The 20,930-nt window shown below is 37.2% G+C and overlaps 3 protein-coding genes, 1 long non-coding RNA gene and 6 other non-coding genes across 14 annotated transcripts; 1 reads left to right on the plus strand and 9 right to left on the minus strand.

Moving 5' to 3' along the window:
* Positions 1-1,060: 1,060 nt before the first annotated feature.
* LOC113052091 (basic leucine zipper transcriptional factor ATF-like) lies at positions 1,061-6,049 on the minus strand. 4 transcript variants are annotated; one of them, XM_026216404.1, is made up of 4 exons: positions 5,958-6,049; positions 3,240-3,328; positions 2,863-2,967; positions 1,068-2,065 (listed from the first exon to the last, which is right to left on the minus strand). In XM_026216404.1, exons 2-4 carry the CDS (start codon positions 3,315-3,317, stop codon positions 1,727-1,729), a joined length of 522 nt encoding a protein of 173 aa, XP_026072189.1. In that variant the 5' UTR covers positions 3,318-3,328; positions 5,958-6,049; the 3' UTR covers positions 1,068-1,726. The 4 variants fall into 4 exon arrangements, with proteins under 4 accessions (XP_026072192.1, XP_026072189.1, XP_026072190.1 ...); XM_026216405.1 differs by having other exon boundaries at positions 3,240-3,339; XM_026216407.1 differs by lacking the exon at positions 5,958-6,049 and having other exon boundaries at positions 1,061-2,056; positions 3,240-3,722.
* Positions 6,050-6,200: 151 nt separating this feature from the next.
* arl2 (ADP-ribosylation factor-like 2) lies at positions 6,201-9,654 on the plus strand. The gene is made up of 5 exons (XM_026216408.1): positions 6,201-6,408; positions 6,613-6,723; positions 8,860-9,022; positions 9,200-9,280; positions 9,368-9,654. Exons 1-5 carry the CDS (start codon positions 6,344-6,346, stop codon positions 9,500-9,502), a joined length of 555 nt encoding a protein of 184 aa, XP_026072193.1. The 5' UTR covers positions 6,201-6,343; the 3' UTR covers positions 9,503-9,654.
* A 409-nt stretch (positions 9,655-10,063) lies between these two features.
* On the minus strand, positions 10,064-14,723 carry LOC113052093 (uncharacterized). Its single transcript, XR_003276982.1, has 12 exons — positions 14,682-14,723; positions 14,171-14,206; positions 12,636-12,685; positions 12,408-12,456; positions 12,145-12,229; positions 11,921-11,970; positions 11,707-11,731; positions 11,447-11,475; positions 11,153-11,201; positions 10,713-10,745; positions 10,421-10,480; positions 10,064-10,240 (listed from the first exon to the last, which is right to left on the minus strand). It is a non-coding gene; the product is annotated as an uncharacterized LOC113052093 (long non-coding RNA).
* On the minus strand, positions 10,309-10,375 carry LOC113052591 (small nucleolar RNA SNORD31). The gene has a single exon (XR_003277093.1). It is a non-coding gene; the product is annotated as a small nucleolar RNA SNORD31 (small nucleolar RNA).
* LOC113052588 (small nucleolar RNA SNORD31) lies at positions 10,601-10,668 on the minus strand. The gene has a single exon (XR_003277090.1). It is a non-coding gene; the product is annotated as a small nucleolar RNA SNORD31 (small nucleolar RNA).
* Positions 11,041-11,109, minus strand: LOC113052589 (small nucleolar RNA SNORD31). Its single transcript, XR_003277091.1, has one exon. It is a non-coding gene; the product is annotated as a small nucleolar RNA SNORD31 (small nucleolar RNA).
* LOC113052592 (small nucleolar RNA SNORD22) lies at positions 11,271-11,397 on the minus strand. The gene has a single exon (XR_003277094.1). It is a non-coding gene; the product is annotated as a small nucleolar RNA SNORD22 (small nucleolar RNA).
* LOC113052587 (small nucleolar RNA SNORD30) lies at positions 11,549-11,620 on the minus strand. Its single transcript, XR_003277089.1, has one exon. It is a non-coding gene; the product is annotated as a small nucleolar RNA SNORD30 (small nucleolar RNA).
* Positions 12,039-12,103, minus strand: LOC113052586 (small nucleolar RNA SNORD29). The gene has a single exon (XR_003277088.1). It is a non-coding gene; the product is annotated as a small nucleolar RNA SNORD29 (small nucleolar RNA).
* An 880-nt stretch (positions 14,724-15,603) lies between the features above and the next one.
* Positions 15,604-19,758, minus strand: LOC113052094 (uncharacterized). Of its 2 annotated transcripts, none has more exons than XM_026216410.1 (3): positions 19,613-19,758; positions 17,547-18,204; positions 15,604-16,399 (listed from the first exon to the last, which is right to left on the minus strand). In XM_026216410.1, the coding sequence occupies exons 2-3, from the start codon at positions 18,159-18,161 to the stop codon at positions 16,247-16,249; spliced, it is 768 nt and encodes a 255-aa protein (XP_026072195.1). In that variant the 5' UTR covers positions 18,162-18,204; positions 19,613-19,758; the 3' UTR covers positions 15,604-16,246. The 2 variants fall into 2 exon arrangements, with proteins under 2 accessions (XP_026072195.1, XP_026072194.1); XM_026216409.1 differs by lacking the exon at positions 19,613-19,758 and adding an exon at positions 18,327-18,435.
* Between the last annotated feature and the right edge of the window lie 1,172 nt (positions 19,759-20,930).

The raw sequence follows: 20,930 nt of genomic DNA on the forward strand, positions 1-20,930 counted from the left end.
AAAATATATATGTCAAGTTGTTTATTGCAACATTTCCTTTCATTTCCTTTCAGTTGGCACTTCGGCAGTCTACAGTTTTTTGTTACCCCACTAAAATATTATTTTTAAGTCAGGCTAATAAAAAAGAAGTTTTGAACCATAAACAAAACTAGGATGTACTATTATTCGCAGGACACACCTAACACCAGTTCACATTAATAAAATATTCTTCAGTGTTTCCCAGTTGTATTTTAAATGTGAGGTTTACATTGGTACAGTGATGCATGTTTTGGGACTGCTACAGGATCAAAGCACACTAGAGGGAGCTTCACAAAACTTTACAGAAGATTACTGGTAAATCCTCTGCATTGTCTTCAAATGTATATCTACAGGTACAGAATGTGTTCATTTTTTTACATATTTTTACTTCTGTTATGGTCAGCCCCAGAGATCAGGCTGAGTCAGGCTGCTTCTCTTAAACCATTAGAAATGCTAACCTATGACTTACATTTGTGGAAGTCGTGTCCTAATGGTTAGAGAGTATGACTCCTAACCCTAAGGTTGTTGGTTTGATTTTTGGGCTGGCAATACCACAACTGAGGTGCCCTTGAGCAAGGCACTGAATCCCCAACTGCCCCCTGGGCGCTGCAGCATAAATGGCTGCCCACTGCTCCGGGTGTGTGTTCATGGTGCGAGTGTGTTCACTGCTGTGTGTGCACTTTGGATGGGTTAATGCAGTGCATGAATGCTGAGTATGGGTCACCATACTTGGCTGTATATCATGTCACTTTCACTTTTTTTTTCTTTCACATCACAGGTCTACTGACTTTTGGCATAATTCTTTGGTCTCCTCTTTGAGTTGATTGTTACATTCCTCTGAACTGAGTACATATTATGTTTCTAAATATGTTCAACTACTCTGGATTGTTTTTTTTTTCATCTTTCACTCTCCTTCCTGCTTCACTATGTGTTTGGATGTTATTGCCATATATATATATATATATATATATATATATACACATAATCATAGAAGTTGTGTAGTTCATCTTGTAAGACATTAATGCAACTATATGTACCGTTTTTACCTTAAAATATCATTTTGATGGTGTACTGACTTTTTATAAAGTGAATAGCTTCTGGTTTTACCCCACACTCTTTCGCAAATGTTTGCTCTGGGAATATGCAAGTTCAGGGAGTATGAAATTTCACAAAAAGAGCAGACAGTGTAGCTTACAGCTAGCCACTGTAATTTCAACAGTGATATATTTACAAGAAAATTCCACTTACTTAATTGTAGCTGGCTCAAAAGTCACCAAAATACACAAAACTACACAGTTGCTTTAATCTTGAAAGTATTTTGCATATATTCATACATCTACACGACAATGAGTGTCACTGGCCATATTTTAAAAAAATAATTCTTGAAATTCTTAAAATATAATTTATGAAATAACTGAACATTTTCAACTCAAAATGAATTAAAGTATGCAATCACTAAGCCCAACGTTTAGGCTTTGGTCTTACATATAAACAAAAATAATGCCCGTATCTAAAATATAGCTACTTGTAAACTAACTCTTGCCATCTGTAAGTATTGTTTAAATAAACTAAACGACATATTCACACCTTAATGGATCAGAGATTTTAGCACCATTAGCATCTAAAGACCACAAAAAGAGCTGTTTGCAGGATACAGTAGTGTGTAAGCCTCGTCATCAAATAAAAACATAACTGACTGAACAGAACCTCAAAACTGCTGTAGGCACCCGTTCCCATTCACTGAGTCCCAAGAACACCAGTCGCTACTGTCGAGGAGGTCTGTCAGAGATATGTCCACTGAATTACTTTCTGGTAAGAATGCCAGGTCCGGCAAGAGGTTTGGGTCAATGTTGAATTTGATATCTGAGGTAGAGGGTGTAGCTGTGGACGGACCTCCAGTAACAGTAACTGATGGTTCAAATCGACATAGTTTAGTGCAGTGAGGTTTATGTTGTTCCAAAGCTGTGGTGTAGAGTTGAAGCTCCTTCTTCAGCTCAGAAATTTCTTTTATGAATGTGGCATTGGACTGCTCTAGAGCCTGGAGTTCCTAAGTAAAAAATAAATAACCATAAACAGTCCAAAACTGAGATGAATTCAGCTGAAAAGCAAAAGTTACAAAGGGAAAAAAATCTGGCATGGTTGAATATAGAGTAGTTGTGAGTGGAATGAAATAAAAAGTTATTTAAAATAGATTTGACCTGAAGTGCACTCCCCACATAATAAATTCATAGCTCGTTACAGACTTTATTTATTTATTTTATATCAGACTTCCTCATGTTTTGTTAGTTTTGGAAAGGATCTCAGATGCGATTAGTTGTCTGAATAAAAAGGGAAAGTCCAAGATTTGTACATCATCTGAAGAGAAAGTGAAAGTGAAGGTATATGACATGTCAGATGTTAAACTGAAATAACTAATCTGGCACAAGCCAGCTAATCTGTAAATTGTCCTGTGTTTCCCAGAAATGCCTCCACTGTACTGAAAGGTTGTGCAATACTAATGTTTCTCCACACACAAACAGACTACAAAGCAATCATTAAACAAACACAAACTAAAATTATCCTCCACAGAAACATACACATTCTGTGGAAAGTTATCATAATTACACTGTACCCTTATAATTCCAAAGAATTATAAGGGTACAGGTTATGCAGCTGACTAAAAACAATAATAAAGAGTAAAACGTATAAATAAATTTACATGAGTAATGTGAATGAAAGATACATACTGTATAGGTACACAACCAAGTAAGGCTTTGAAGAGATAACATAAATAGGGACAGAGCAAACCGAACCCATTCATTCATTCAAGAGCGAGAGTATCAAAGGTTTCAATTTGCTACTGACCTCGTGCAGCAAGTCTGCCTTTTCTGTCTGTTTTCTGCGACTCTTGCGAGCTGCATCTCTGTTTTTTTCTCTCCGATGGTGCCTGTGGTCCTCCGACTGAATGCTCTAAGATATTCATCAGATCATATATGTGAATTACAATATATAATATAAATATAGATTTATTTATATATAAATAATATTTTTAATTTAATTGTTATATATATCAAATAATAGCAAATGATAAAAATATATAATATTAAATATAACAAATATTATATATATATATTTGGTTTATTGCTTGTAATAACGGCACTATATTTACATGAAAAATAAACATTACATGTAAATGACATTAAAATGTAAAATGATTTTAAATGAATGAATTCACTTCATACCCAATCATGAGGACTTTGAGAATCACTTTGTGAGAAAGGACTTCCCTGGTCAAAGTTGTCCATGATGGCAGCTGGCATCTCCAAGTAGCCTACACGAATGCTTTTAGACAGTTAAATCAGAACAAAATGCTTGCACGTATACTTTCGATATAAAGTGGCCTTTGATAGTATTTCCGTATTGAACCAAATTCCTCGAATTGAGAAGTAAGCGCGTTAAGAGAATCCTGAAGCAGCAGCTGTCAGTGGTCATTATTTAAACTGCTCTGAGGTCTTTAATGTTGTCTGTGGGCGGCAGAATGAGCCAATAGCTTTGTGAATCGACTGACGCAACAGAGGGCTGGACTCGACTGTTTTCGGTTTCGAATTATTTTAAATAGTCTGGTTAGCGGAGCCGGGAGATCGCTTCCGGCACGGTATTGCCAGTTTATTTAGGTTGTTCATTTCCCGCTCTTCATTGACAAATAGCTTACTGGAAAATCCTACCAGGAAGTCCCGACGGGTGTAACTGTGTGGTATATGTAGGCTAAATTATGAAAGGCATTTCATTATTAATATAACAAATAAAGGGAATCCAGCATTTTAAAAATATTTTCTATATTTAGCCGCATCAAGGATCGGCTGGGAGCAATGGCAATGTTTACAGTTAATTACATGCATTTACAGCTGATGGATAAGGATCTGCTGCAGACATACGGTCTGCAGGTTCAAGTCGGGGAAAACACAAACTGAGACGGGCTAAATAAACAAATAATTTACCGTAAAGGTTTCTTTTAGGGGCTGTCCTACAATTAGTGAAAATAAACTTTTCTTTCGATGAAAGCCTAAGAACAACTGACAAACAGTCTGTTCAATTACATGCTTTATAATAGATCACAGTATTTGTGATTCATCATTTTATTGTTTATGAGAACTAAATAATAAACTGATGACTGTACCACATAACATGTTTTAATTATTGTTAATGCCAGACTTTACTATGCTGCAATACACTTCTTCACTGAGATCTTCAACATCCTCATCATCACCAATACAATGGTTCTCTGTATTAATGTCACTGTGGTTGTTCTTGTTATTGTCTTTAATGTAAAAGTCTATCCTTAAATTAGGGAACACAATATTTGGCAGCTAACATTACATTTTAAATAGAGATAGGGTAGAAAGGGGCAACATAATACCTACCTCACCATTTTTTTGACCATAGATGGCAAAAAAAAATAAATAATAATAATATAAAAAAATAGAGGTATACTATCTAATTGTGTGTCTCTGAAGTGACCTATAACATTGTATTATGTTGAATATCAAAGTGTTTGTGCCTATTTGTTAATGATTGTACACTAGTGTAGGCCTACTAATATTTTTGAACATAATATACCTGTACATACATAACTGTAATATACCTGCACATACAATTGTCAATGTGTAAATTGTCATTCCTTGCCTACTTATTTGTATTTTTTATTCTTTTATTATGTGTTTTTTGTTCTGTTACCATCATTCTGTTGCACTGCTGAGCTTCTGTCACGAAAACAAATTCCTCGTATGTGTAAACATACCTGCAATAAAGCTCATTCTGATTCTGATGAGGGATTTGTGGACACATTAGTGTTTTTAGATTTGTGGAGTAAAAGTTATAATTTTTACTTTGATGTAAAAAGATTTTAAAAAAAGATCACTGGGATAAAATGACTTTCCCCCAGAACAGGCACTGAAGGCTCCAAGTGGCAGGTTGTTAGGCTACTAGTTGTTATTATTTTTAAACATCATACTTACTGTGTTTAATGTGGTTATTATACATTTTCCAGTACATTTCAGACATCTTTGCTTTCATTAAAACCTATAGGTTAATAGTTTAACAGTTTGCAATTTATAGTGTTTCTTTTATGACATCTCTTCAAGTTAAAATACGGGCAATTTAATATGTAAATCAGGGATAGGCAACTCCGGTCCTGGAGTGCCACTATCCTGCAGAGTTTATCTTCAGCCCTCATAAAAACTCACCTGCCTGTTTTGATCTAGTAATCCCGAAAACACTGATTGTCTTGTTCAAGTGTGTTTAATTAGGGTTGGAGCTAAACTCTGCAGGACAGTGGCCCTCCAGGACCGAAGTTGCCTATCCCTGCTGTAAATGTTTATCGGGTATAGGGGGGCCATCTTACCACTCATTTGAGATTTTACATTTTGTGCTATAACAACTAAATTAGCAACTGTTTCCATTTTTTTTTTTATAGTAACACATTGGCTGAAGCATCATTGTGACGACCTGGGTATTCATTGGGCTTTTTTCCAGTAGACGTCGGATGACTCCGCCCCCCGTAACCTGGTTGCATCCGTGACACCTGTGCCCAATTTCCCTTGCCTCTTCATAAGAAGCAAGCTTGATGGCAGAAGGGCAGGCGGCCAACTTGATTGTTTTTCGTTATAGTTTGATGTTTCTTTTTTGCACACATCAGGAGACCACACCACAGGATATTACATTCTCGCACATATCTTTAGGATGCCATTACTGACTTTGAATACTATCTTAAGACGTTTTGGTATATTTGTTTGAGCTAAATAAAACGTTTTTTTTACGAATTGGCTTTCTTATGTCCCAGTTTTTGTTGCGTCCCCTTTTTGAGTTCCCCCATCTTACACAACTAACAAGAGGATAAAGGTAGCATAGCTGACCAACCGATAATATAACCACACAGACAAAACTGAGTGAGATCAACTTACTTAAAGAAGTATTTTTCAGTGGAGTTCAGCTCACAAGTTTGGAAAGTGCACAAAAGGGGGCGCTGCTATAGAAACGACTGGTGTTGACAACTTTCTTCACCCATCGGAAAGAAAGACACGCCCTTACCGCGGTTCTCCGTAGCCAATAGAAAAAAAGCCCAAGTATGAATGACAGTTGAAGGAACCAATCATATTTCGTCAACTCCATCTCTACGCACTCTCAAACCAATCATAGTTCAATGTGTTGTGTCATCTCACAGAAACACTTCCTTGTTTCCAGTATCACGCATGTGATTTTTATTTAGCAAATTATTTTACGTGCCTAAATAGTTAACGTTTGATTTCTAGTTAAAGTCAGTTTAGGGTTTTACACTGAAACGTTCACGATGGGTTTACTGACGATCTTAAAGAAGATGAAGCACAAGGAGCGTGAAATGCGTCTACTAATGCTGTAAGCTAACTTCCCACAGAACTGAATTCAAATGCATTCATATAATAACCTAGAAAACAATATTCTTTTGAAGCCGCCGTTTTTATTTTTAATAAAGTACATACTACTCACGAACGTCGATTACTCAAACAAGGCTCGTTAAGTGTAATGTTTTTATTCCTTGTAATGCTAAAGACTTGTGGGTCCCTATCCTTTCTGTTATAGGGGTCTTGACAATGCTGGAAAAACAACCATCCTAAAGAAATTCAACGGCGAGGATGTCAGCACGATCTCTCCAACATTAGGCTTCAACATAAAGACACTCGAGCACAGAGGGTAAGCCTGGTTGTGTTAGAGATGAGTTCACCCATGATGCATCTATAAGTTAAGGGTATGATAAGATGCTAACTCTTAATGAAACGTTAAAATGGGTATACAGGTGCTGGTCATATAATTTAGAATATCATCAAAAAGTAGATTTATTTCATTAATTCCATTCAGAAAGTTAAACTTGCATATTATATTCATTCATTGCACCCAGACAGATAGATTTCAAATGTTATTATGTTAATTATTTCTTGTAATTTTGAGGATTATAGCTGACAACTAAGGAAAATCCCAAAATCAGTATCCCAGAAAATTTGAATATTACTTAAGACCAATACAAATAAATAATTTTTAGAAGTCTTGGCCAACTGAAAAGTATGAATATGATAAGTAAAGTGAAAGTGACGTGACATTCAGCCAAGTATGGTGACCCATACTCAGAATTTGTTCTCTGCATTTAACCCATCCTGAGTGCACACACACAGAGCAGTGAACACACACCCGGAGCAGTGGGCAGCCATTTATGATGTGGCGTCCGGGGAGCAGTTGGGAGTTTGGTGCCTTGCTCAAGGGCACCTAAGTCAGGGTATTGAAGGTGGAGAGAGAACTGTACATGCACTCCCCCCCCCACCTACAATCCCTGCTGGCCCGAGACTCAAACTCACAACCTTTCGATTGCCAGTCCGACTCTCTAACCATTTAGCCACGACTTCCCGAAGTATGAGCATGTACCGCACTCAATACTTAGTTGGGGCTCCTTTTGCCTGAATTACTACTGCAGCAATGCGGTGTGGCATGGAGTCGATCAGTCTGTGGCACTGCTCAGGTGTTATGAGAGCCCAGGTTGCTTGATAGTGGCCTTCAGCTCTTCTGCATTGTTGGGTCTGGCATATCCCATCTTCCTCTTCACAATACCCCATAGATTTTCTATGGGGTTAAGGTCAGACGAGTTTGCTGGCCAATTAAGAAAAGCAATACCATGGTCCTTGAACCAGGTACTAGTAGCTTTGGCATTGTGTGCAGGAGCCAAGTCCTGTAGGAAAATGAAATCTGCATCTCCATAAAGTTGGTCAGCAGCAGGAAGCATGAAGTGCTCGAAAACATCCTGGTATACGGCTGCCTTGACCTTGGACCTCAGAAAACACAGTGGACCAACACCAGCAGATGACATGGCACTCTAAACCATCACTGACTGTGGAAACTTTACACTGTACCTTATGCAACGTGGATTGTGTGACTCTCCTCTCTTCCTCCAGAATCTGGGACCCTGATTTCCAAAAGAAATGCAAAATTTACTTTCATCAGAGAACATAACTATCGACAACTCAGCAGCAGTCCTGTCCTTTTTGTCTTTAGCCCAGGCGAGACGCTTCCGATGCTGTCTGTTGTTCAAGAGTGCCTTGACACAAGGAATGCGACAGCTGAAACCCATACTTGCATACTTCTGTGCATTGTGGTTCTTAAAGCACTGACTCCAGCTGCAGTCCACTCTTTGTTAATCTTTCCCACATTTTTGAATGGGTTTTGTTTCACAATCCTCTCAAGGGTGCCGTTATCTCTATTGCTTGCACACTTTTTCTTTTCTACCACATCTTTTCCTTCCCTTCGCCTCGCTATTAATGTGCTTGGACACAGAACTCTGTGAACAGCCAGCCTCTTTTGCAATGACCTTTTGTGTCTTGCCCTCCTTGTGCAAGGTGTCAGTGGTCGTCTTTTGGACAACTGTCGAGTCAGCAGTCTTGCCCATGATTTAGTAGCCTACAGAACTAGACCGAGACCATTTAGAGGCCTTTGCAGTGTTTTGAGTTACTTAGCTGATTGGAGTGTGGCACCAGGTGTTTTCAATATTGAACCTTTTCACAATATTCTAATTTCCTGAGATACTGAATTTGGGGTTTTTCTTAGTTGTCAGTTATAATCATTAAAAATTAAAAGAAATATATCGGTCTGTGTTTAATGAATAAATATACAATTTTCACTTTTTGAATGGAATTAGTGAAATCAACTTTTTGATGATATTCTAATTATACGACCAGCACCTGTATATATGTTTAAGAAAATGTACAAATATACATGCTTTTTATCAATATTGCTGTGATAAATTTCAAATAATTATGTTTCTCGTTTTCTTCACTTGGAAACTAGGTTTAAGCTGAATATCTGGGATGTGGGTGGTCAAAAGTCCTTGAGATCTTACTGGAGGAATTATTTTGAGAGTACAGATGGACTGGTGTGGGTCGTGGACAGCGCTGACAGATTGAGACTGGAGGACTGCAGGAAAGAGCTGAGTACTTTATTACTAGAGGAGGTGAGAGGACCAATATCTTTACTTTGACCTAATGTTACGGTTTAAATAAATGAAATGGTTAGATTTTGACATTTGTTTACTAAGCATCTTTTATTAAACAAATGACAATAGGCAAGTTTCCAATCAAGCATGTGTTGTTGAATAAAATGTTAATTACACTGCATTTCTCCGAAATAGCGATTAGGAGGAGCCACTCTGTTAGTTTTTGCAAACAAGCAGGACCTACCAGGTGCTTTATCAAAAGATGGAATTCGAGAGGTGAGTCTTATCTTAAACGGGGACATTTTAATGAAACTGCCTTGTGGTTAGAGGAATATGTGACTATGCTTTCTTCATTTTGTCCAGGTTTTAGCCCTTGATGACATTAAGACCCATCACTGGTGCATTGTGGGATGCAGTGCTGTGACTGGGGAGAACCTGCTAACAGGTGTGGACTGGCTACTTGATGATATAGCAGCACGGATCTTCACATCTGACTGATGGACTTTTAACATTTTGGAGATGGACAGAAAAAAAAAAAATTGTTCCTGTTGGACTGAAAGTGCGTTTCAAATGTTTGAGGAGGTCTAAGTAGCTGTACTACCAACTGTGTTTTTGAGAGCTCACCAATAAATCCTGTTTGCTTGATGGAAGCCATTTTGAAGTTTTCCTTGTTACAAGTGGTGTTGAACCATACACTAGCTACAAGTGTGCAGCTATTAGTTACTTTACACCAAGAATACTTAATTCTGCCTCAACCAATCTGGTACCTGGGCTTTCATTCTGTTTTATGAATTATAGGTCTGGCTCCAGCCTTCTTGCCTTTAAGATTACCTTAAAACCATGAACACTACTTCTATTAGATGCCTCAAGTGTTGAACTTCACCTACTGACAGTAAAGCTGTATATATTGTAGGTGCACACGTTTTTATGATGCCTAAAGCACTACAAACTGAATTTTACTGCAAAGGGTCACTTTCCATTTAGAAAAATTAAGTTCCCTCAATAAAAATGTGGATGTAAAAGGGGAGACTCCGACACAACTGCATTGGAAACTACAAATTCCATAAAGCCATTTATTTAACAAGCATCTTTGGAAGGGAATACAAAAGGAAAAACATTGAATTTATAGGTGTCCGTCGATAACACCATTCATTCAATCTGCTTCGGTTCAGAAGATGCAAAGTAGAAGGACATCCATCGGTGTCAGTTCAACTTCTCGGATGCAGCTTACATGACCTAAGGGGGATAAAAGAAAGCATAAGTAAAAAAAAAAAGTCTCTTAAATCCGTAACTTTAAAAACTTGTACATATCAGAAATATCAGTCAGTCATAACACATCAGACTGGGGCGATAAATGTCATCATTAAAAACTACTAATAAACTAACTACGGTCAAAAGTGGATACAAAATACAAACCTTCAAGATCACCAGCAAACCAAGTGACAATGGGGCAACCTGGAGGGACAGTAGCAACAACTAAAAGAAAAATAAAGGGAAAACAGACATTACGGATCAGAGTGGTATCAAGCCATCCTGACTTTTCAGCCTGAGGCAGTTGTCACAACTCATATACTTTTCAAATCAACAGTGCAAAGGGTAGGGTCAGAGGGTACCATTCAGTCAGAGAAATCAGACTGGGGCGGTAAATCAGTCATCACACCTACTAGGCTAGCTCACATGTAACAACCTGAAAATACTAAATACATACCAGCTGCAGTACACTCCGGAAGACATTGTAGTCCTGCAAGGAAACAAGAAAAATAAAGAACTCTTAACTTATGCTAGAGCTAGTCATTATTAGGCAGTTGGTAAATAAGTAATTCCCTTATTGTCCATCCCCATAATTCACTAATGACAAGCTACTAAGTACTGCAAATCCTTAACTCTGTAAAGTTGCTTTACAATGATTTGAATTGAACTTTAAACTGCATAAACATAACAAACACACTTTTTAGCAATGTCATAGGACACCTTTATATAAAAAAAAAAAAAAAAAAAAAAGTTTAGCAAGCAGAAATTTCAACTGAAAGCCATTACTGAGGTCAGAGGGTACCATTCAGTCAGATTGATCAGACTGGGGCGGTAAATCAGTCATCACACCTACTAGGCTAGCTCACATGTAACAACCTGAAAATACTAAATACATACCAGCTGCAGTACACTCAAGGGGGAAGAACTTCAAGAATCCACTGTAGTCCTACAAGGAATCAGTGAGAAAAACTTAGGAAACAATTGTAAAGGAAAACTAATCCATACTAAATCTAGTTCTTCTCAGACTGTTGGTAACCCCAACAAGTCATCCCCTTGTTACCCAGGCAACACCAGTGGGTTCACCTTTTCAGGTTCTGGTATTGACACCGGGCATAAGACATGTGCAAGTTACATCATAAAAGAACAAGCTGCAATAGGGGTCACTTTGTACATTAGGTACACAATGCTCACCTGTGAAGCTTTCATATCAGATGTGCCACCTGTAGGTAAAAAAAAAAAAAAAAATTAAGATGGGAGCGCTACACAAATGCAGAGACACAGATGCCAAATCTGTAACATCAGTAATCTTAATTTGTCAGCAGGGCTTCAGACGAACGAGATTCCGAAAAGATAATCATCATCCGTTACAGATGGACTAGAGCACTGAGTGGTGCAAGTTAACTAAAAAGGGACCATTTCAATGGAATGTGTCAAGAGAAATACATTCTTACCTGCCGAGTACTTCAGGTAAGCAACCTTTTAGGACAGAAAACCAATCAGAGTGTCACTTCAGATACAAAAAGCATTGAAAATGTAGGGGGATCATGTATTGTAACTTCAGTAATAAAGATTTATCAACAGGATTTCAGACGAACGAGATTCCAAAAGGATAATCATCATCAGTTACAGGGAGTTAAATCAGCAGACAGGAGCAAGTAACCTTACCTAGTACCACCAAAGGACTTGATCCTCTTAGTTTTGGACAAATAACGGTCCTGTCAAGAAAAGAGGAACAATGTCAGACACCGGCATTTGCCAAATCAGAATGATAAACATCCACTAAATCTCTCAGATGTTCGTAACTTTTCACATCGGGTCAAAGTGAGCTAAGTATCTTCATCACAGAGACGGAGCAAAACACGGCATTTTAAAAAGTTGAACCAAAGTACCTAAGAGAGTTGCAGGTCCTTGGTGAAAGTCATTGTTCCATCACTACCTAGCTGCACCATGGTCACCAAGACAGAGCGGGATGATCTAGAAAAGTTACAGGCATAAGCACAGAAAGCAGCCAGCGGTTCAAAAACAAGGACTATACAGTCTGATCATACTTTGGTGACTAGAATGCCATATGACAAATGTCGTCCAGTTTAGATATGAAAGATTAATCATTTCAGATTGGTTTAATTTTATTTTTTTATTAAAATACACTTACCAATACAATATCTATGGTCACCATGCCCTCCGTGTTCATGTGAAGGAGCCTTTAAAGCAGAACAAAACAATTAAAAACCATAATAAGGAGGCGACTAGACACTCAACATCTGAACCAGGTCAGAATAAAAAGGCAAACATCAATGGAATTCAGACATATGCTTGTCTTTGAAATCATCATCTAATTGTTCAGTCTTAAATTGAGGACCTCAACACTTGAAAGGATTACCTTGAATTTAACGGATTTCGGACTACTCATCCCAGAAGCCTGCACAAAAGCTGCAAAACAAATGTTTTATTTATTTTTATATAGGTGCCTGCATTCACAAACATGACTTGAACTAACAAAATAAATACTAGTCAGTGTGTGCTAGATGTCCAATGCTACTCAGGTTAGAACGGTTACATCAAAGCAATTCAGGAAGAGAGAATTCAGAAGTCATCACAGTAGCACTGGATGTCTATCTATTCACAAACTCAGCAAACAAATGCTGCAGATACTTCTTGGGTGTGGTGGACCATAATTCAGGACTAAACCATAGGTGGAAGATTAGGGGTGTGCCATAACAGGAGTTTTGATGGTGAATGATTAAGATATCACAATATCAACATGCTTCTATACAGTGAAGTGTATAATTTAAATATTTGTTCATTCCGTTTCTAGAATGCGATTGCCAAATACACCTACTGAACCTGAAAAGCACTGCTTGTTTTACCTGTATATTATGTTTATTCATAACATGTAATGGGTTTGGTTTATAACAAATTCAAAGAGATCATTATCAACTTAAGTTTAAAGCCAGATTTTCCACTCCAAAGTGGAAGCTGTAGAAACCAGACCATTCATTATTTTATAAAATTTTTTTTTAAAAAAAAGCAGCATTTGTTTCTGCACAGTCTAATGAACGAATTCGCTTTAAATCAAGAAACCAATTAGGGTTAGATGATAATGTTAAACCACTTTTGTCTCTTATAAATGCACATTTGATAGTGGCTCGAGTTAGAATGTAGAGGTAAGCGTTCATTATCAAAATCAGTTTATTAAAAAAAAAAAAAAAAAAAAAAAAAAAAAAAAAGTTAGACTACTTTTTTTACATTAGGCATTGGTCTTATATTGTGGCATGCATTTAAGTCAGAGTTCGAAACACACATAGCACCTCAGTACCAAGGTGAATACAGTTTGTATTGTGTATGAAACCGTATTTTAAAAACCCGCTGTATAAATGCACAAATGCTATGGACTACAAATACATACTACATTCATAGTGCAAATGAGTTTTGTTCCGCTTTTGCCGCATAAACTTAACATTTATCAAACTACTCCATTTTAAAAGGAAAATGATATTGTGATAATTACCGAATAAAAATCGCAAAGCCATAGTCTGCCATCATTTTATCAGTTTATAAATCAGTTTTTAAAATATGGAAAATGGTGTGGCTGTAATGCTCAAAAAACTTGCAAAAAAGAATGGAAATGGAATTGATGAAATCATGATTTTCCTGATTTTATTTATTTTTACATTTTGCCATAAACACCCACCCCCATGTCACTTCAGTTAAACTCTTAAAAGTTCTTAATTGATAATAGTTAAAGTTTTAGTTCACGGAATTCCTTAATGTCAATCAGGTCCACACGTGGCTCAATCCGGCCTCTAAAAAGCACCCAATAATGCAAATACAGCATTGTACACGCATAAGAAGTTGTGCTTAAATTAAATATCAATCGATCTAGTACTATAAAGTGTACCCTAGTCCAGAACTCACCTTCCCATGAGCCCATGCTCGTCGGAGTCGCCATGTCTGCAAAAGAGAAACCTCTAGTTAAAGACACGTGTTTGCATTGAAGCTTCCAGGCCACTGTGAACGCATAGACCTCTCCTCAGATAAATAAAGTGCAATCACATTATTTCAGTACAGGTCTGTGAAAGTTATCATCATTGAGAGATCTCGACGAAGTCTTAAAAAGAGCAAACCAGTAGTAAATATGGCTTGATTCTGCTATAGTAGCAAGTCAACTTTGATAATAATGGGACCGTTTTAATGCGAGCAGAAAGTAAGCCAGGATGGTTTCAGATAAACACCAGAGGCACATGGGCCAACGGAACCGAAACACCCAGAAGTTTGCTTCACGAACTGAAATAAACCTTTAAATGCATATTAAGACAGAAAAGGAGGAAATATATTTATAACATAGGTCTCCTTTGAAGAAGGCGAAATAAAACGCTGAACAACCACAGGACATGTAACGTAATGACAATATTATCAAACACCTTACCAGTGGAGAAGCTGCACCAAAATGGAGGACAGGAAGGTCTCGGCGCCTTTTATTCTTCTCACGTGTCATGTCCACGCCCTTTTTTAAAAACAACCAATGAGGTTACTGGATTACACTTAAAAGCGCTAGCCTTTAAAAAAAAAAAGTAATTAATAAATGTGATTCATAAATTATAGCTGCACAAAATGTATGTAAAAAATATGTTATTCTAGTGCATAGAATACATATTCTACAGCAAAAAAATAAATAAAAGCAGCAGATTAATCACAGTCATGGAGTGGGGGACTGTAATATTTTCTGTGAAACAAAGTTAATTGTGTCTAATAGTTATTCAAGGTTTCAGTGACAATGACATTAATTATAAATGAAAAATGTCCAGAGTTAAATTAGTGCTAAGAGGTCCTCCATTTTACTAATTTGAGTATCACACATAAGCCTACATATAGGTGCAGAACTTTCCGCGTTTTGTTGCTTGATAAAATACAAAGGAGATGAAAATTATAATGGTTTTTTTAAGCTTCATGTTTACCACTAGATGGCATCATATCTGCACAAGATACAAGATTACAAGTAGGAATCGGAACAGCAGTTACTACTCTCTAGTCTACATCTATGTAGTATGTATACTGTCCATAATATGCAAATTTTCTGAATACATGGTTACCCAGACAACCCACCCTATTTATCGACCTATATATTTTCAATCTGAGAAAACACATTCAAGTGTCACATTCTGACATATATTTTTGTAATTTTTTATATGAGGGTTGAAACTAAATATATTTTCTATTTTAAAAAAATATGTTTCATTGAGCTTCTCTATTTACAACATATATTTGTCATACATTTATGTATTTTGGTATATATTTTGGTTATGGGAAACCACACTTTTGTACAGCAGAACAGAATCAAGCAACACAAGTTGATTTTGTCTCACTTTTCCTTTTAATTATTATCATTGCTTTGACGTCATGATGCTGTTAAAACAAAACAAAACCAAACAAATACATGACATTAGGAAATTGGGTTCAGCAAGCAAGTTTTAGAAGATAAATAAGTCCCAAAAACATTAATATATTCACTTCATCTCTTGGCTCAGTTATTTATACACTTCACTGCCAGTGATGATACCTGTTGATTACTTTTTTTTTTTAATCCATGAGCTCCCAAATTTTTTTTCTTTTTTTAAGAGTTAACCCTTTGGTACATAAACTGTAATACATGCCCATATCCAAAGTACAGGAACTCTGCCACGGTTCACAGCTCAAAAACTTTATCACATGAAATAAAAAAGATCTTTCCATGTCAGATCATAATAGCATATAGGCCTCATGTTTCCTTACAAAGGGAACAAAGATCAAGTAGACGCCTCTTTAGCACTGTGATAACAAATGTATATATTGATAAAAAGTTCAAATATTGACCTTTCATGTCAAGTTACATAATGATCAGTGGGTATCAGTTTTATTCAAGAACAACCATGCATTATTCAATATTTGTGCACATTTAAATGAATAATTTGAATTACTCATCAAGTTGAAAATACAAATCAGTCTGTTCTACTATTATCTGAATTCTGCTAAAACACCATTCCTGTTCAATTCACTTTTGTCTGATGTTGTGGATGAAGAAGAGTTTGATGATATAGGTGTCAGTGTCACACTATACAGATTGGCAACGAAAGTCTCCCATCCTCGACGGAAAGCTCTGTCCACAGCCTTAAAGTAGAAAAATGACAATAAATGATCGAGCCAGTTTATCACAGAAAACAACACCCTTTATATATGTACATACATCAGAAGTTTGTTCAGTTCTACAGGGTCATTGCTCTAACAGAGAAAGAATGTGCCCTTATTAGTTGAACTAGAGGACATAGAATGGAGGTGACAGGGTTGTTTGGTAATTCGCAGACATTCCTTTAACCAAGGTCACCTTGTGTGTGACTGAAAAGAGTTGTGCCTGTATAACTTGCGTTTGTACTCTGACCATGTAAGTGCAAACAGAAAACTGACAGTGACTTAACAGATGGACCAAAAAGTGACTAATAGCAAAACGGGGTGGGATTAAATATATAAGCGATTACTGTTTAGGTAGGGTGGAGAGATGGAGAGAAGAGGCAACCATGGTATATTGCAGCAAATGTAAACAGTTAAGGGCTGATAAAAGACCTCTTATTTCTGCACAATGCAGAAAAGGAACTTTACCCCAGAAGTCTCTATATATCTCTAAAATATCATCCTCCTCCAAGTCATAGCGGGTTACAGAGTAACTATAGCCGTGCCTGCTCAAGTGATCTTCCAAATAATATTAAGGTCTTAGGACAGGGGTGTCCAGATTCAGTCCTGGAGGGACATTGTTCTGCAGAGTTTAACTCCAATTAAACACACCTGAACCAGCTAATCAAGGTCTTACTAGCATTACTAGAAAATTTCAAGCAAGTGTGGTGAGGCAAGTTACAGTAGTTAAACTCTGCAGGACACCAGCCCTCCAGGACTGAGTTTGGACACCCCTGGGAGTTAAATATTGTAATTAGATACTGGGATGATGCATGAGCATTATCAGTTATCAGAACTAACTTCGGATTAATTCACAAATAAATTATTACCAAGTGAAATTCGTATGTTATTGTAAGCAGTTTGTGTTTGATTCACTAAAAAGAACCGACTCATTAGAGTCATTCGTTTTCACGGGCATGTTTTTGTTCACCAAAGAGCACAGTTGCAGTCAGGGTATTTCAGTACAGAGGAAGAATTTCGGCGGAGGAATGACTGTTGGAACCGCCAACAAAACCTTATGTCATTCTATTCCGGTTCCGGAATTTTTCAAAATGAATTAGACCAGCACTTATTAGCAACTAAATCTTACCTTGCGATAATTCTTGACAGTGTTTCTCTTTACAACTTCCAGTGACTCTCCGTTATGTTTGCCTTCTGGCTTCTTCCCTTTTTTTGTGTCTTCCATTTCCCCTTCTCCTTCCTTCTTCCCTGAGATCAGAATCTGGTCGTCAGCATGCTCCCTCGCAGAGAAATGGACAAGTGTTGGTTCTGGTTCCCTGCTGTTTTCCAGGGTTTGGGATGCTGGTGGTGGCACCTCTGGGTTTAGATGAACAGAGGTGAACTTATTGGTCTCCTTACCCAGTTCTTTCTCTGAGGAAAATGTATCATATTTTGCCTTCCTGGAGCTCATCCTGCTCCAGCGGCGACTCAGTCTGCTGGGCTTTCTCTTCAGTAAAGTGGTCCCATCGTCATCCATCATGCCCTGGTTAAAATCAACCACATGATCATCCTCTTCTATCCAGCTCGGAGCTGTCCTATTGTCTTGGCTGTTCCGGTTCAAGGTTCCTATCTGCTCTTCTGTGGTCTCTCTCTGTACACCGTCTCCACACACTTCATCCAAGCGCCCATAGAATCCACTAGCCTTGTCCAGGAAAGGAGGAGAACGAGGGGCCATGTTCTTTTTGGAGCTCCTGCCGATAGTCATGGTCTTGTGAACTCAGGAGCAATCTTTATCCAGTCTTTGAAACCTAAAGAGGAAGGAAAAAGGAAACATGACATTGACGTGTGCTGGTGATCATCTGTTTAAAATGCTGAGAAGAGATCAGCCATATATTTGTCATGAGAGACTATACAAAAGAAAAGTCCTTACACAATCAAAGAAAAGAAGAAGAGCAGCAAGCTTCCTCGGGCCACTGTCGAAATGAAATTTACATGGCCTGAGTTTTATCTCTCCCCTCCATCCCACATTATTGTGTGTTTATCTGTCATGTCATCATAGGCACACTGTTCAAAGTTCATTCTCTGTGTACAGCCTATCAGTGAGTTCCTATTTAGGAACAGTGTGTCTCCTAAAACGACAGACTACTCTCTGCTTTATGACTTTATGATAAGATGAACTCCAGCCTCTCATTAACTGTGACTACAGTTGGTCTAGCTGGTGCCAAGACAGATGACTGTGACTCAAAACCACTCATAAATATGTCATACAGCGCAGAGGTTTAAACAGCCATTATTGCATGTTTTCTATATTATTCATATTAGGACGTTCATTAAGCTGGACTTTCCAAATATTTTACGAAAAGCTGAAATACGAATGAAATGGGACATGAAATTAAAAGCTATACTTATATTTTATGACATAAACATTTTAGTAAAGCCCATAACTTACCTTACATATACAGTGTGGGAACTTCGTTTTTAAGATATGATACATGATATATTAAGAATTTAAATATAAATGCTCTGCTGTCGATTTCAACTTTTTGGAAATGATGGGTCAGTATTGATGGTGCAGTCCTCTTATATTACAAGCTGTAGTTCTGGTTAGAAAGTGTTATAAAATTCAGTTTTGTGTTAGGTTTTGTGGCATAAAAAAAAGAAAGATAAGAAAAGAAAAGAATTGACTAACTTCAGTTGTTTAGAGTTAATCATGGGAGTATATATAATTTGGTGTTGTAAATTATAATTTACACACAAACAAGCTATGTTTCCAATATTACTACATAAACATAGGCCCGGTTTCATAGCCAGGGCTTAGCCTAACCCAGGATAAAGCCATAGTTCAATTAAGACATTAAAGTAATTTAAAAAGCATTACTGGTGTACATCTTAAGACAAAACAAAGGCAGTGAGATGTTTTAAAGATCAGCCAGTGCTAGTTTCTTTCAGTTGAAACCACTCAGATTTACATTTTAGTCCAGGACTAGGCTTAAGCCTTGTCTGTGAAAACGAGGGAAAGTGTCTTATTTTATATTATGTGTGAACTATCATTTCCAAATGTCAAGTTTGCTTTATAATAAGCTTAAAAATATTCATACATTTAAAGAAAAAAGAACATGCAAAGCAAAAAATATAAATTACAGAAAAATGGATAAAAAAAATAAACAGAATTATAAGACATAAAAACAAACCCAAGAGCAGTGTAGGCTGACTTACCTGCTGGCTGTTTTCGCGTGACTCTGCTCTTACTCGCTCGCTGTGTTCTGGGCTCTACTCACCTTACTCTGACACACACAATCGTCACACTGTCTGAACCTGTCGTCATTCAAGCACACTAATACCTCCCCCTATCCCTCTTGGTTTCTGTGTAATTAACTGAAGAACAGAATCAGACAACTCAGACCTACTCAACAAACCGTATCAAAGTTTTACTGCACAAGTTGTTGAAAGTGTTACTAAATGACTCACCTCAGCAGGACTCTTAAATGTGTTTTGGGGATTATTCACTGGGTGGAAACATGGGAGGGATTCTGCTTCCAAAAAGGAATACTGCTTCAAATATTTCCCCCCTCAAACTGATGTTGGAATACATAAAGAGGGTAAAATAGGGGTCTCAAAATACCAAAGTGACAGTGATGGAAAGAGAAAGATTGCAATAAACACCTGGAAGCATTAGGTGTGGCCTTTAAGACTAAGTGTCTGCTATACAGGGTAATACTTAAGAAAGTGCATGTAATTGTATGTCGGAGTGATCTGTATTCGGTTCTCATGTGTTCTTCAAAATGGTTTAAACATCAATAGTCACTTGAAGAATTTTCTAACCTTATGAAAAAACTTCTAGATTTAAAAAAATAAAAAGCTACAGGAAGATGTTGGTTATTTAAAAAATGTACATATAATACACAAATATTTAAGTAGTTTGAAATCAGAGGCAGACTGACTCTATTATGTAGGCAATATTAGCATTTTGTGACTCTCTGATTGGTTGAGATTTCTTTGCAGTATCATGGTAATGTAGTTTTTCACCAGTAATTCCATCGTCGAACATGGTTATAAAACAAAAATGTATAAATAATGCTGATGGCGTCAACAAAGCATATAAAAACTTCAAGATTAACAACCTCATCTGTCTTTAATAGATTACAAGATATTGTTAAAAATCTAAATTTTCTGACATGACTTTTTTGCATAAACAACTTCTGACTGAGTGGTGGCCACCTCACTTCACTTGAACTAGCACAGAGCCAACTCTTCCTGCTTGATACCTTTACATCCTTATATTCTTAACATTTTGGATTCGGTAAAACGTGTAGATTTCTAAAGCAATAAAATAGAAAACTTTCCCAGCACATGGAATCTGACAAACTTGTCAGCTACGTTCTTGTGCCATCTACATTTCTACATCACCACCAGTATGATGATGTTCCTAAGAATTCTGTTGGTTTTCACCCTTTGCTTTCAAGGGGTCAAGAAACATAATCTGCACTTTACACTCTTGTCACCTGAATCTTTACCAGTGCCACGTACACAACAT

The sequence above is a fragment of the Carassius auratus genome, chromosome 32 (assembly GCF_003368295.1).
Source record: "Carassius auratus strain Wakin chromosome 32, ASM336829v1, whole genome shotgun sequence".
In the NCBI taxonomy this organism is placed as follows: Eukaryota; Metazoa; Chordata; class Actinopteri; order Cypriniformes; family Cyprinidae; genus Carassius; species Carassius auratus.